The sequence below is a fragment of the Myotis lucifugus genome, unplaced genomic scaffold (assembly GCF_000147115.1).
Source record: "Myotis lucifugus unplaced genomic scaffold, Myoluc2.0 scaffold_124, whole genome shotgun sequence".
Lineage (NCBI taxonomy): Eukaryota > Metazoa > Chordata > Mammalia > Chiroptera > Vespertilionidae > Myotis > Myotis lucifugus.
The window spans coordinates 1,173,653-1,190,775 of record NW_005871172.1 but is presented as its reverse complement, the minus strand read 5'-3'; the positions used below and the strand labels follow the sequence as shown (position 1 = coordinate 1,190,775).

Below are 17,123 nucleotides of genomic sequence, written 5' to 3'. Positions count from 1 at the left end.
TTGTTCCACTTATTTATGCATTCATTGGTTGATTCTTTATGTGCCCTGATAAGGGATCAAATACACAACTTGGAGAATCAAGAAGATGTTCTAACCAAATGAACAACGTGGACAGGGAATTTTAGTATTTTTATACCTGCTAACAGGGGTGGAAAACGTCTGGCCCACGAGAAATCATTTGGCCTGACCCTGCTAAGGCATTAGGGGTGAAAGTTTAACGTTTGACCAAATATGGCAGGGTAATTTTTAAGTTGATAATTTTGTATGGCCCTCGAATGTTATAAATATCCAAATGGCCCTTGGGAGAAAAAAAGGTTCCCCACCTTTTTTTGTGCTAGAATAAAACTTGGATTAAGAGTGTGTGGCGCCGAAACCGGTTTGGCTCGGTGGATAGAGCGTCGGCCTGCGGACTGAAAGGTTCCAGGTTCAATTCCGGTCAAGGGCATGTACCTGGGTTGCGGGCACATCCCCAGTAGGAGATGTGCAGGAGGCAGCTGATCGATGTTTCTCTCTCATCAATGTTTCTAGCTCTCTACCTCTCTCCCTTCCTCTCTGTAAAAAATCAATAAAATATATTTAAAAAAAAAAAAAGTGTGTGGCTAACCGGCATACCTCAAAAGTCCCCACATCCTGACCTTTACCCATGCAGAGTCGGATTTCACAAGTGCCCTTGTACAATTCCAGGTTAGTAACAACACAGATTTTGAGGAAGTCCTAAGCAAAAACCTCATTTAAATGTCAGGATCCAATCACTAAACTTAGTCCTTAGGAAATAAGACAGTTTTCTACTGTTGGGAAACCAATACTCTACCCAATGAATATGATAGTTCAATGAATTATTTAGGTCAGTATCTTCGAAGTTCACTACCACACAATTTGGATTTAAAACAATTTTTAAACAATTTTATCTTTTTTGTTGTTGTTGTTGTTATTCCTCACTCAAGGATATTTTTCCATTGATATTTAGAAAGAGTGGAAAGGGGGGAGGGAGAAAGAGACAGAGAGAGACAGAGTGAGAGGACTATCAATGTGTCCACCTCGACTGGTTGCATCCCACACATGCTCTGACTAGCGCTAGGGATCAACTCTGCAACGGAGGTGCGTGCCCTTTACTGGGAACTGAACCCAGGACATTTCATTGCCTGGGCCGACACTCTATCCACTGAACCAAACCAGCTAGGGCAGTTTTACTTATCTTGTAACAGTACTTACTACTGATCACTACTTCCTATAACTTAAATACAAGTTAACTATGTAAATAGTAACTTTCTTGACCTTACCTCTAACCGGCAAAAGCAAATCCCACGCCTAGCATTTTTACTTAGGATCTTACTGGCTCAGACCCACATAATAGTCTTTGGTCTGGCAATTATGCTACAGAGCAAACTATGGAGGCTAAGCAATCCCAAGCAGTAGCTTACTGACCATCTACTCAGAAACTGGATCAAGCCCACTATTTCCTTTTATAACAGAAATGAAAAATAGGTCAATCTCTGAAGTAGGAACATTTCACACAACTATACATGCACTTCTGATTCATACTATTAAGCTCAACCAGGCAAATTCATTAAGCTGCTCACAAAAGGCTTTTATTTATAGTCTATGTAAGTTCTAAAAACTATTGCCAGGCTCTGTGCAGGCTATGGAACCTTCTTTCAAAGAAAGAAGGGGCTCCCTCAATTTGTTTTTTAACCCTTTGCACTCCGCTGTCCCCTCTCAGGGGACATCGGAATTCTAGCATATCACTCGGATGTCCCCTCTCAGGGGACATTGCAGTTTATTAGTGATTACGGGGAATTGAGTTATTTCAACGCAACTTTTTGAGACATGCATGTTTCCCTGAAGTTTTATCTTGAAATGGCACAAGAAATTAAAATATCGTAAAATTACTAAGATATATACAAGAAATGTCAGCGGGTTTTGTGTCGGATTAAACAATAAACTACATATTCCCGATGTGGGACAAAGAAAACGGGACTGCATTGTGTGTTCTAACAGGAAAACACCTGGTGGCAGGCGTCAAACCACTTATTACTGTCAAACATGCACTAATCAGCCTGCAATGCATATTGGGGAGTGTTACAAAACTTATCATACTGTACAAAATTATAAACAATAAAATACTGTTTTTTTTGCAAATATACATTCCTCGATGTCACCCAATTCATATAAGTCCAATATCATTATAATACGTTACTTGGTTCCAAAATTATACTAAATAATACGAGGGTCTGTAAATGCACGTTTCCGCCGCAAAGTAGCGTTGAGTAGCTGGTAGCCAATGTCCAGAATGGTTCGGAGTGCAAAGGGTTAAACACTATCAGAGTTTAAAACTTAACTCATTAAGCCCCAGGAAAGTTTCTATAACCACAATGAGAAAGTTTATAGAAAGCCATCGGCAGGTTTACGTTTCTTGAAAATAAGCACACACCACAAAGAAAGATTTAAATTACATTATAAAATCAAGTTTTCAAAAGTGGAGGAACCTTATTAAAACAGGATATAAAAGTAGTAACTACAAAAAAAATGATGCTACAAAATCATTCAACTATCATCATCGTAAAGATGACAAATGCTACTGGCAGGCATAAGCACAAAAAATAATCTGAAAGGTAGTAAAATTCCATCCTTTAAAAATGAGTGAGAATCAGAGTCATTTCTTAAAATTATTTTGTGAAATAATGTAAGAATTACAATGTTAGAGGTATCCTATTGGAATAACAACAGGAAGCCAAAGGAATTAGCTTCTCCCTTCTTTCATTTGTTGATTAAAAAAACAAAAATCCATTGTTAAATGACATGAAGGCTTTTTTTTTAAAGCTTTCAAAATTTTATCATTACTGTAGCAGATAACATTTAGCACAGCAAGCCCTCTGCATATTTGCACTCATAATTTACTGACTGCCCAAGACTGGAAGAAAGTGCTACCTACCTTGAAGATGAGTTAGGTATTCCCAAAGGAAGTGTGTCAAAGACTGGAGATGAGATGCCCAAACCCACACACAAGCAAGTGTGCACTAGTCCACCCACATGAGCCGGGTGTCCAGGTGCCATACCCTGGAAGGACAGTTTCTGTTAAGCCAAACTCATTAATCCAGGGCGGCCAGAGAAGGAAGAACAGCATCGGACAGGACAGTCAAGAAAACCTTGCTATGTTCACTAGCTTCTGTCCTCAAAGGAATGTTACTCAATAGGAAGCTTTCAGTGTTTCTTTGCTCTTTTTCTAATTATTAAGTATAGAACAACGAATGGAAACATACAGAAAAGAAATAATTCAGTTGCAGCATTTATAGGGTTTTCTGCTCCGACACCTTAAACAAGACTTCAATGGTAAAACTGGTTTTTCAAATGTCTGTTGATAATACCTTTCCAAACGTGCTGTTTCTGATTCTTGTTTTTGATTGAATTTAGAAACAAAATCTTAAAATGGCATTATTAAACTCTGAGGTTGAGATATACAATACTTAGGAAGATTTCCCAAGAGAAATTCTGTATTAGGCACTAGCTTTAACTCTAGGGTTACCATTCTTAATTTTCTAGTAAAGAATGGAAACCAGTTGTCTTCTGTTGGGTGTGTTGTACCATAAGACAACCCAGTAATTAAGGCTGTACCTTTTAGTTATTTTAGACAAAATGACAAAGATTAAAAAGAAAAAAGAATTATATTAAACTCAAGCATCATTCCACACAAGATGGTGGTGTATTACTGTGGACCTTGCTATAATACAAATCTTTGTTTAAAACTGTCACATATAAGTTATTCATATATCCTAGGTACCAGCTTAATGTGATAGGAGCATCATCAATTGAATATATATTTCCCTAAGCATCTTGCTTGATAGCTCCCAACCAATGATTGTCCTGAAAGATTACAGGGGGGAAAAAGAGGGGATAAGTACTCATTCTTCAATATTACCATTATTAAACTATAACAAACCAAAGATCATACTGTATGTACATTAAAGACCTAGGATTCAGAATTATAAATCAACATCTACATAGCTTCCTGAAATAAATCAATCTTCAAGAGAGAACTTCCACACTTTGCTGAGATTGGGATTAAAGGACTGCCAAACTTTTAACTCTTCTGTTTGACAGGGTTGTGTTGGTGGTGGCAGTAAAGACCTAATGTTTCTATCTCTCTCTCCCTCTCCCTTTCTCTCTGAAATCAATAAAAATATATTTTAAAAAACCCACAAAAATAGTTATTTTTTGTTTTAAATATTTTTATTTAAAACATATTGCCGGTTAGATTGATTTTATTTAAAATATGTCCCTGGTTAGGGGACACTTTACATATTAGGCTTTTATATAGATTCTTGAACATTTGCTAGATAAATCTTAAATCTTTCTTAATTTGGATTATAATATCCAACAACTTCATCACTCCCAGATTACTACCACTAGCACATCAGGATCTCTCAGACGGTGTGATGTATGAATCAAGGTGGAAATTAACTGATTCCACATCAGGCCACTCTTCCCTGTCCAATGGAGTTTGGCATTCTCCATGGGAATGCCCAGTTGGGGACCAAAGCTTCTCAAGTGCCTGTTTTTCAACCCTGAAAACTTATGAATTACCACATATCTATACCTGCCACTGCTTTCTTCTAGCACTTGCTATTGAGAGAACATATAAACAAATATTAATGTTGTCTTATAAATTTAGTATCTATAACTCGGTAGTGGCCAAGTAGTTTTAAACCTTTAAAACCAGAGTTCAAGTTCTCTTACAGTTTTCACAATGTCAACTTCGTCAAAGTTATATGCCCAGTCCTAACAAAAATGTTTCACTCTAAAGAAATATATACTTTAATCTGAAGAAACAGAAACTTAAATGTTTTTGTTTTTTAAAATTGAAGCTTTAGCCTGATATCAAGAAAAGTGGTAAACTTTTGATGCCTTTGTTAACATCTGCAATGGACAGAAAATCTAAGGAAAGTTGTCTAGTTGCACATCTTTTCCCACTGATCTTCCAGTAGAAATGTTTTTGGTAGTCACTTGCAAAGATGACATCCAAAAAATATACCTGGTCTTAAAATGACTTCAAGAAAGAATTTCAGTTACAGGTTGTAGCTTTCCCCTCCCTTAAATAATGCAAGTGTATTAAGCCCCACTACAATTGGCCAGGCCTGATGCAAAAGCCTCATCAACAGGTTTTTCATTATTCAACGCTGCCAGCACTGCTTGGTCAATGCCCTCAGTGAGCTCCAATCTCATGAAGGTGATGTTAAGTCTGGCTAGACAGCTGTCTGCCCAAGTAACAAAAAAGCTATAAAATGAGATGAGACAAAACAAATTATATGATATTCTTTTAAATGTTGTTCAAAAAAATAAACTGATGAACGGAGTTGATTCAGAGATATGGAAGCATGAAACAGACTGAGGAATCTCAGAGGGAAGGTGTGGAAGGGTGAGTGGGTGGGAAGTGATCAACCAAAGAAATTGTATGCATATATGCATAACCCATGGACACAGACAACAGGATGGTGAAGGCCAGGGCAGAGGGAGGAGGTGGGCTAGAAGGGGTCAATGGGAGAAAAAAGGAGACATATGTAATGCTCTCAACAATAAAGATGAAAAAACAAAACAAAACACTACATTGAATGGAGTCAGAAAGAGCTGTTTTAAGTCCCAAGATGTGCATCCATCCTCAGTCATCTCTACTCTCTCAGAAGAGGTTGCTATAAGGATGCCATCTCTATTACTTCATTGTTAAGTGGTTTATTTACTTCAATATTGTTGGAGATGGTTAAAAAAACAACACTTGCATAGGCACACCCATCAGCAATAAAAAGACATTTGTTAGTTAATGGTGCCTTTAAACAGGTGTTTGTTTTACACCATCAAATCAAAACCTATAAAGGGAAACTATCATGTTCCACAAACTTGAAGGATAAATAACCACATTCATTCTTTCCCATGGCGACAGCAGCACAGACAATAATAGCACCAATCCTAATAACCACTGATAGAAAATGTAACTGTTTGTTAACTCTGGTATTCAAATGATACATTAATGTTCCTGCTTTGCTTTATTACAATTTTGAAGTTCACCAATGTTTTGTACAATGTACTACTAAAACATAATGAAAAAATCAAGCAGGTAAGCCACAAAGGTTAGAAAAATGATATACATTAAAGGATATCTTAGATTATCATAAAATGATAATTCTTTCTAGCCATTCTAAAAAAATACTCTTAAAAATACAATGAAATATTGACTTGATAACCTATTCTAAAAACATAAATATGAGATTTGACTTTGAATATGCCATTTTCCCACGTTCCTGTTTTTGGATATATGGTAATCATCTATTCTAAGCTATAAAATGCTTCATACCTATAGTACTGAAATGAGTTAACACTGAGGGCCTCCACAAATCAAAGGATACAGTATCATGGCAGTGAGAAACAGGGTGACAAAATAGCACTATTCCCATTTTATTGATGCTGCCTGAACCAAAATTAACAGCGTAACAAGATTCAGTGTGCTTTGCTTATGGATGAAAGATCTCCCATCATTAGGTTTCTAACTCCATTATTTAAATTATATTGTAGAATAAGAGCTACAGTACAATGAGAACATTAAAAAAAAAAATCAAAACCATGACACTAGAATCTCAACAACTGGAATGTATCAATGACAAAAACAGTGGAAGAAAATGCTTTCTGGGGGCGGTATTTATGTCAGATTTCAGAATGGTTATAATTTATCAGAACATGTAACAGAAAAAATAAGCTTCACAAGATCCTACATTCACTAAGGCACTTGGCAAAATATTTATTAATGAACTTCTATATATCAAACACTGTTCTGATGATGATGGTGTGTGTGTGTGTGTGTCAGAGGGTGGTGGTAATGGTGGTAGCTGATTGGTAGGCCTGACTGCTCCATGCAAAGACAGCAGGCAGTAAACAAATTCCAAGACAGAAGAAAAGCAGGAGATAAGGTCAGGATCGCATAGGGCTTTGTAGGCCTAAGTATTTGGGACTGAACTTTGGGTGAATCGGGAAAACAATGAAAGGTTTTGAGCAGAGAAGTGACGTGATTTATTTTCACAAGATCATTCTTGCTGCTGTTATAAACAGATGTGGGAGGCCAAGGAAGAAGCAGAGAAACCTTTCAGGAGGCTTTTGAAGTAAATAGTTTCAAAAGTAAATTAAGAGTTTTTCCTCTAAGGAGGATTTTAACATTTCAATGTAAAAATAAAAAGCAAGGGGGGGGCAGGGGAGGATAAGGATAAGACTAATGGTGTTTAAAAACACAAACTTGTAATGAGGAGTAAATAAGCCATAAAGATCTAGTGTGGACTATATTGTATTATAATTTCATAAAGTGACATTGCTACAATGGCAATATTACAACATATAAATGTATCAAAGTAACATGCTGTACTCCTTAACTTAGACAATGGTACAGGTCAAATTTATTCAATAAAAAAGTGAAATGTACTCTTCACAACAGGAGACTCACTCTCCTTACGTGGAGAAATACAGTTTTTAAGGCTACTTACCCACAGTGGTCACGGGAGGCTGAGAAGGGTACTGGGAACTTGTTGTGGCAGGATACGGACCACCAGGTGGGTAAGGACAGCCTGGGTAACCACTAAAGAGAAGAACGGAAAACATTAAATATTAAGATGACCCAACACTTCAGTGTCTTTAGAACCCCATTCAGGAAGTTAAACTTGACATGTCATTCATTTACTAGTTCATGACTTCACAGTTTTGGAGCTACAGGTGTCTATTCAAGCAACGTTCTATAGAAATTCCATAAATGAGCCCTAACCGGTTTGGCTCAGTGGATAGAGCATCGGCCTGTGGACTCAAGGGTCCCAGGTTCGATTCCGGTCAAGGGCATGTACCTTGGTTGTGGGCACATCCCCAGCAGGGGGTGTGCAGGAGGCAGCTGATCGATGTTTCTCTCTCATCGATGTTTCTAACTCTCAATCCCTCTCCTTTCCTCTCTGTAAAAAAATCAATAAAATATATATTTTTTAAAATGTCGTCCTCATCTCTAGAGGCTAAGGATGTCCAATTAAAAAAAAATTCCATAAATAACACTAGCTTTATTCTCAAAGTGAATGGTTAAAATGCTCTTGCTTGGCCCTGGTTATCTGAAGGTCACCTTCACAGCAACAGAAAGCAACTAGACGCAGTGGTTCTCAACCTTCCTAATGCCGCGACCCTTTAATACAGTTCCTCATGTTGTGGTGACCCCCAACCATAAAATTATTTTTGTTGCTACTTCATAACTGTAATTTTGCTACTGTTATGAATCATAATGTAAATATCTGATATGCAGGATGTATTTTCATTGTTCGCGACCCACAAGTTGAGAACCGCTGAGTCAAAGGGCAGTTCAACAGCATCAGAATGGGAAGCAACAAATATTTTGTGAGAGAATTTTTCCATTCTGATTTCCCATCAAATAGGAAAATTACACTATTTAGTTTTTACCTGTGGTTCATTGATAACCTTTGTTAATATTTGATCTGAAAATACTACCTAAATAGTTTTAAAATTTTTCTTCTCACTCTATAGAAACTTTGTGTTATTCATACATTCACATAGGGTTGGAAGGAACTTTCCTTAGAAGCATTCTCCTCCTATCTTCTATCTAACATTGTTTCATAAATACCATTTACAATATCCCTGACAATAGTATCACTCCTCTTGCATTCTGGAGCCATTACTGAGTAAAAGAAGAGCTACTTGAACACAAGCACTGTGATACTGTGAGACAGCTGATTTGATAACTAAGAGGGTTACTAGGTGACTAACAGGCAGGTAGCATCTACAGCATGGGTACACTGGACAAAGGGATGATTTATGTCCTAGGCAAGGCGGAGTGAGACAGTGCAAGATTTAATCATGGCACTCAGAACGCCATGCAGCTGAAAACTTATGAACTGTTAATTTCCTAGGTACGAACTCTCTTTCAGGTTTTTAAAGAGCCCTTTTTGATCTAAGTGTATTTTTAAAAAAATTTTCAACATTTTTATGTTCCTTTTTCTTTATGTACCTCTTCAAAATTTACTATTATATTTAAGGCACTGTGTCAGTACTTGAGGCAGAAGCTAAGATGTGAATCAATTTCTTCCTCAAGATATTACTAATAATTAAAACAGGGCAAGATCCCTGGAAAAAAAAAATCTTGATAGGATAAAGGAAATAACACATGCTAAATCAAAGTTCAGGAGGAGGAGAGCAGAAAATCAATACTAGTTAGAGGAGATCAGGGAAGGTTTTGGGAGATGTGTAATACCTATGAAAGTTGTACCTACCTAATTCTCTTCAATTCCCCTACTCATAGCTCTCTATTTTCCAGCCACACTAAAGTGTTTCCCTATTCTTTCCTGGTTTTTATTTTTATTTTTTTTGGCTTGCATAAAACTTGAGTGGGCTGGACTTGATAATAAATTTCCTCTCAGTTATCAAATGTTATTACTCTTTGCTGCTCCATCTACTTCTAAACACCTAATTTTCTTAAGGTCATCATTAAAAACCAGTACTTGCATTTATGAAGCTATCTCTAAGCTCTCACTTCCAAACAAGATGTGACACCTTCTTTTAAAGCTCTGTTTATTTATCACAACACTTACCATTTTCTGTCTTTTCTGATACCACAGGAACTGTTTTCTAATACTCTTAATACATGCTTGCTAGTACACATATCAATACTGGGACAACCATGCTTGACATACCTTTTAGTTTCCTTGTATACATCCTGCAGATGCTAAATAAAACTGAAAAGTTCTTAAGATCTGGAAGAGACCTTAGAGATCAACTAGTCCAACTTTTTATAGCAAGAATAAAGACTCTCAAAAAAAGAAAAAAAGACTCTCATAGCCATTGTTTTAAGATAAAGATTCTTCTTCAGTCACTGATTTATTAATTCTCCTTTAGGACAAAGGGAGAAGAGAAAGAGATTCTGGCTCTTCTGCCAAGACCTCTTATATACAGAAAGACATCGATGGCAATGTGGATATAGTTACCTTCACACATCATTAACATGTTATGCTTTGAAATGAAAAGTTATGTTTCATAGGAAAAAAAATCAAATCTTTGAAAAATAGCTGTCTCAAAAAGAAACTTCTTACAAATAACCTCACAAAACACACTTTTATTGTTACATATAAGTGGGTAAAGGTTCTATTTCTGTCAACATCTTCGGCCTTCACTTTTATTGACAAGTTTCTTTGCAATGGCTTTATTATTCAGAAGTCCATTTCCCTCTTGTCCTTCCAACAACGATTCCCTACACATCTTAAGTTCCTTCTTACTAGCAACTGCTAATTATAGGCTGTAATTTCAGGGCTTCATATAAAATTCCATACCTAAAACTTAATCAGAAAATTAAGGGCCTCAAAAAATCTAAAACGTACAGCCTGCTTATATATTATAATCATAGGAATCCTTCTCTATTGCACCTGACAGATGTTCATCTAATTTCTGCTTACCTGTCTAATGTGACAGAACCCATACTACCTTAGAAAGCTAGTCTCTGAGATTAAGAAAAAGACCCAGAAATAAATAAGCTTGCTAAATTTAAGTTATAAGATCCTACATATTATATATGTAAATCTATATATTTAGCCATAGCAGTTATCTGTTCAGGAAATCTGACTGCATTTATCTGTGAGGGTTATCTGGCCCTAAGAAGAGTTAGCAGGGTTAAAAACTTCTTGTTAATTGTTAGAGTAGCTGGAAATCTCATTCAGGCACCAGTATATGCCAGTCTTTCACTTGAAGTCTGCCCAAAAACCACCTTTCAAAACTATTCCTAGATTACCAACGGAACAAGCACACATTTAAAGAGGTTGGTTTTTTTAAAAAATATTTTTATTGATTTCAGAAAGGAAGGGAGAGGGAGAGAAAGGTAGAAACATCAATGATGAGAATCATTGATTGGCTGCCTCCTGCACGGACCACACAGGAGATCGAGCCTGCAACCTGGGCATGTGCCCTGACTTGGAATCGAACTGTGACCTCCTGGTTCATAGGTCAACGCTCAACCACTGAACCACACTGGCCAGGCCAGAAAGATTAAGTTTTTAAAAAGGGTATTAAAATATTATTCTCCTGGTTGAATTCGTTAAAAGTCGTATTCCTTTAACCTTTGAGTCACTTACACTGTTCCCTAGGGAAGCAGCAAGAATTTCAAGGTCCAAAGCCAATCAAAGATCATTGTCATTGTCCTCTCCCTTTCCTCTCTATAAATGGGACAGGGTACGTTTCTCTAAAATGGAAAAAACCCCTTTAGAGCTATGTACATACCATAAAATTCCACCAATACACCCAATTTTACTTTCATTAAATTGTTAACTAAATTTAGTTTAATGCCCTGGCACCTATTATTTTGACTCTAGATCAACAGAATTTCTAATAGTTATTAAAAAAATAAATTTTTGATTACCTGGGATTGGAAGGGTATCCGGATGGGTATGAAGAGATTCCACTGGGCATGCCTGGCATGTAGGAAGCTGAAAATAAGTTTTAACATTTTAAAATAATATTCATAGTCCTAGTACATAAGTGATCACATGAGATATACATCACTGTCAAACCGTAGCAAAATTTCACACAGTTAAAGAATCAAAAATTTCATACACTTAAAGAATCCAAATCTCAGCACTAAACAAAACAAACACTTCACCCACATTAGTTCTTTACTTCAAGCATAATGCTCTGTAAATCACATAATTCTCAAAGCATTAAACATGAGTTAAGACAACACAGGTGACAATCCCAACAAGGACTACTGGCAAATAGGTCAACCTGGTCAGCTCTGCAAGCTCTCAAGAAGTCTCCAATTTGAGACAGGAACTGGTTTAATTTGGAATTTAGAAGAAGGTAACTCTGGTCCAATGTCAGCTTCTTAGTGACCTCTGTATTATATCTAAGAAATCTTATTATATTTCTTTTAAGACTATGTTGACCGATTAGCACAGCTGGTTTTGTTGGCTTGATTGAAGACTTGAAAAGACTTCAAATTACTATGAGAAGTCCTGTACAAAGCATACATTCAGCTAGAATAGTTTAAAACAAAACAAAAGCTTGGGAATACTAGGGGAAAAAAAGCTCAAATCTAGCAAGCTTAAAGAATGTTTTACATATATTTTAAAGAGAACACCAATGACAGAACTAGTCAGTCGTGCCAAGAGGCTAATCAACATAGAGGAAGAAAACAGAAGTTTGATGTTAAATGGAAATGAGCTGTCTTAGAATCAATGTCCTCAGTGAAATTTTTCTCACTGAACATAACAATGAATTATCTTTAATCCAATCAGTATTTTAGTGCCTTCTATGTGACAGGCACTGGGAATTTGATGGGAAAATAAAAAGGAATTCCTGGCCTCAAACTGCTTATAGTCTAGTCAGGGAGATAAGCAAGCAAGGAATAACAGTACAGAGTGATAAGTGTTACGATAACTGATAACTGTTAGTACAGAGTGATAAGTGTTAAGTCATATAGGAGGCAGGTAATTTAAACCTAGGAGGTGGGGTAAACAAAAGTGATCTAGTAGAGGAATGGAATATGAAGGCAACAGAGGTGGGAGAAGTATGTTGGACTCTGACCCAGGACCACAGAAGTCTTTATCAGAGTTGCCGAGCATACATCTCTGAGTACCAGTGTTCATAGTCTTCTAGTTAGGATGAATCTATCCATGTCCTAAGTAAAATTTTTCTGAAGCTAATGGTGTTCAATGCTATTTCAGAAAGATAAGAACCTCCCAAAATGTCACAATTACTAGATGACATAAAATACCTTTTTTCCTAGGGGCAAAGCACAGTTGATCTTTATGAACATCAAAGGATGAGGCCACTATTAAGTGTCAGCAACATACATAATCAATTAATACCCCCATGCTAGTTTCTCTCTCACACACATAAACCACCACCTCATAGTTACAAGCAAGCAATTTTCCTTTTCTGAGGTTCTGAAAAGCTAACAATTCTATTAAAGCCTTCAAATTTTGATTTTGGGAAACAAATGCTATTTGGAGTGAACACTGGCAGGGAAGCATATAATGAAGTGAAGTCATTTTAGAGCCAGAATATAATGGGATACAAATACACATAATGGATAGGGTTACTTTAAGGATTAAATAACAATGAATATGAAGTGCTTAACTGTGTCTCATTGTTATCATTCAATAAATGTTTTTCTAAAATAAGTATTTTTATTGACTTCAGAGAGGAAGAGAGAAGGAGAGATAGAAACATCAATGATGAGAGAGAATCATTGATCAGCTGCCTCCTGCTTGCCCCGCACTGGGGATCAAGCCTGCAATCTGGGCATGTGGCCCTGTCCAGGAATCGAACCGTGGCCTCCTGGTTCATAGGTCAACCAATAAGCGATGCTGGCCAGCCCCATTCAATAAAAGTTGACTGTTAGTTGTCAAAAACGAGATCTGAACGTAACACTTTTTAAAGCATGAAAGTTATCCTAAAATAGATCAAAAGTGTTTTCATGCAGGAGACAGCCAATCAATCAATGATTCTCTCATCACTGATGTCTATATGTCCCTCTCCCTTACTCTCCAAAACCAATAAAAAAATGTAATTTTTAAAAAGTGGTTTTTTTAAAAAAATATATTTTATTGATTTTTTACAGAGAGGAAGGGAGAGGGATAGAGAGTTAGAAGCATCAATGAGAGAGAAACATCGATCAGCTGCCTCCTGCACATCCCCTACTGGGGATGTGCCCGCAACCAAGGTACATGCCCTTGACCAGAATCGAACCTGGGACCTTTCAGTCCGCAGGCTGATGCTCTATCTACTGAGCCAAACCAGGCAGGGCTAAAAAGTGTTTTGACTAAAGATAATAATAGTGATAAAGAAGTATATGATTTCTCAACTAGAAGATAATATTTATTTAAGTATGTACCCAAATTTCTTAGCTATTCCTTGATGTGGGGAACAAAATTCAAACTTTAATTTCTTTAAAGTTATACCTAATAATATTGTTTAAATGTATAAAAATATTAAAACTGGAGAGGATGGGCAATAAATTGGTCTTTTAGTTAGTAATTTACTTAAACTAGTTCTAGATCACTTCGCAAAATTGAATTCCAGTAGTACCCTCTTCAATGTGGTCTCTTTCTAGAATGTTGTGCTTCCAATGTCAATATAAAAATGAAAAAAATTTAGGGGAAAAATGTTGCTCAGGAGACTGCCTAAATTTCTGAAAAGGCTAGCTTTATCTTAAGTGGTCACTGCTATGTTATTTGAGCAAATAAACATGAATAATGAAATAAGAAGTATTTGATTTTTGAAAGACATATGAGCAAGATTACATAGTCTTGGGTACTGGAGACAACAGAATTTAAGATGAATAATACCTAGAATTTTTATTAAAAGAGGTACTAAATTCTAAAACCAAACTTACTCTGGGAAGGCAGGAAAGGAAAAGTAAATGGGTTCAGAAAGTTCTTTCTATTAAATTCGCATTCAGTTTCTGAGTCAAGATACTCCTCAAGACAGAATGGATTAAAAAGGAAGAGTAATTTTAAGCAGAAAAATTAAAGCTCATGTAATCTGACTTATAAGATAAATAAGTCTGGGTAATTATTATCTTAAGCAAAATTTTTAAATATAATCACAAATCAAAACAATGAAATCAATGCAGGTTTATTAAAATCAAACAAGTACAACCAATTCTCAATTATTCAGGGTGATTTTAAGAATTATTAAAAAAAAATAGTTGAGATGATGTACACCAATTAGGGGAGAATTGGTATTGACTCTATGCCCCCGTGCCCTTCCCTCAAAGGAAAATCATGAATTGGCTGTACTAAAGAGAAGAAAGCTGAGAGCTAGATGTCCAATTGTGTATACCCAGAATAGCTGAATGTGAATGATTTATGTCTTTGTTTTTGATTCTTATCTACAACACTGACCCTGGAGTTGCAAAGAAAAGGAGAGTTCAGACTACCTTTCAAGTTATATCTGCTTCCATAAATGACCAAATAAGGCTATTCTATGGCATGCATAATTTAAAAAAAATTCTAGCTCTATCCCAGCATTCTTTCTCCCCCATTTTGGAATGCAGCACACCAGAGTTAGATTTCTACCCACAAACGAAAGCCCAAATGCCAGTCTTTGGTGGGAATCTGTACATGCAGATGTGAGGCCTCAGAATATCTCCAAAAAATCCACTAACTTGACAAGCTAGAAAGCAAAGTGAAGTCATTAAAAACATTTTGTTAACCAGGTTTTCTGTCTTTTGTTTCTGAGTTTAAAAACCAAATCTCAATTCTACTTACTATTTGGTGGCCCTGTTGCCTGGTATGGTGGATAAGACGCTGAAACTGTAGGTCGAGAGAAGACTGGAGGTTCATCTCCAAACACCACAATCATGACCTGAATAAGCCCCAACAGGTCTGACTGAGGCTAAAAACAAAAAACAAATTTAAGTCAGCTACAGATTTAATTTTCAGCAAAAAGGAAGTCTGGCCATTTCTTACCAGTTTTCAACTCAGCTTGATAATTTTCTTTACAGGACCCCCAAACACAAAATTTTCATTTAATTAATAGCTATGTGATTTTTTTTTAAAACTTATTACTTATTTATGTGTAGCAAGTCTGCTGCTTCATGTATAGTATTCCCCACTTATCTAAGGTTTCAAGTCTGCAGTTTGTTACCCATGGTCCTAAATATGAAATGGAAACTACAGAAAAAGAAGTTCATGCTAGTTTTGCTGCAACACTTCAAACTGCAAAAGTTATGGCCACAGTGTGTGATAAAGTGGCTTAGTAAAGACGGAAAAGGCATTAAATTTGTGGGAGCCCTGACTCATAGCTTAGTTGATTGCTGGTTTGATTCCTGGTCAGGGCACATGCCAGAGTTGCAGGCTCATCCCTGGTGAGGGGCATGCAGGTGGCAGATGATTGATGTTTTTTTTCTCCCTCTCCCCTCCTCTCTCTTTAAAAATCAATTAAAAAAATCTTTAAAAAGAAAATTTGTGGAAAGAAGACATGAACAGAAAATGTGCTCCAACTGACGGTAACATGTTGCATCAGGAAGCACTGAGCCTCTCTGAACACTTCATCAAGGGATTCTCTGAAACAAGTGATCACGTTCACATAAATTGTATTATAGTATACTGTTACAACTGTATTTTATTACTAGTTATTGTTGTTAATCTCTTACTGTGCCTAATTTGTAAATTAAACTTTATCATAAATATGAATGTATAGGAAAAAAGTCACATGATATATATACTTCGGTACTATCTGAAGTTTTAGGTATCTACTGAGGGTCTTGCAATGTAACCCCAATGGATAACAGGGGGCTACTGTATATTAAAAAAAGCAGTAACCAAAAGAATATACTGCAAAATTCAGGTAGTATTATTATTCGTCTGACTCCATAGAGCTAACCAAAACATATCTCAAATGAACAAATTTAGTGCTCTGTTACAAATTCAGGAATGAACACAGCAGTAGTCACAAATATTAAGGCCTTTAAAAGATGATGTTACCTTGGAAACACATATTCTTAGATTAATTTTTATTAAAGATAGTATTATAAACTCTGAAATCACTGGCAGGCTATCTTAGAAATCACTTGACCAGAAATCGAACCCGAGACCCTTTGGTTCTTGGGCCGACGCTGTAACCACTGAGAAAAACTGGCCAGGGCTGCTTAGCTTTTTAGCATCTTGTCTTTGAAGCTTAGGAATCCAGCATATCTCTTAAGGGGAAAAATGCAGATTATCTTGTTTATTTATTTATTTTTAAATATGTTTATTTATTTTTAATATATTTTTATTGATCTCAGAGAGGAAGGAAGGGAGATAGAAACATCAATGATGAGAGCAAATCACTGATTGGCTGCCTCCAACTTGCCCCCTACTGGGAGTCGAGCCCACAACCTGGGCATGTGCCCTGACTGGAGTCGAACTATGACCTGGTTCCTAGGTCGACATTCCACCATTGAGCCATGCTGGCCGGGCCTGTTTATTTCTTTCTAACTTCCCCTTCTCCCAAATTTTGGTTCCTAAAGGATTGGCTGTATTGGCATACAGAACAACAACTGTTGTCTTTTCAACCTTGTGAAATAGCTAGAAACTCTGCAGGTTTCTTTGCCTCTCAGCGAAGGCCCTCTGCCC

At 36.6% G+C, this 17,123-nt stretch overlaps 1 protein-coding gene across 1 annotated transcript in view; it reads right to left on the bottom strand.

Annotated features, from left to right (window-relative positions):
* Nucleotides 1-17,123, bottom strand: part of TSG101 (tumor susceptibility 101) — a 31,492-nt gene that overhangs the window by 6,917 nt on the left and 7,452 nt on the right. Inside the window, exons 5-7 of the mRNA XM_006093806.3 lie at nucleotides 15,276-15,402; nucleotides 11,423-11,489; nucleotides 7,518-7,609 (exon numbers count right to left, since the gene is read on the bottom strand). Coding sequence (XP_006093868.1) covers nucleotides 7,518-7,609; nucleotides 11,423-11,489; nucleotides 15,276-15,402 — 286 coding nt within the window. The remainder of the gene's footprint in view (nucleotides 1-7,517; nucleotides 7,610-11,422; nucleotides 11,490-15,275; nucleotides 15,403-17,123) is intronic.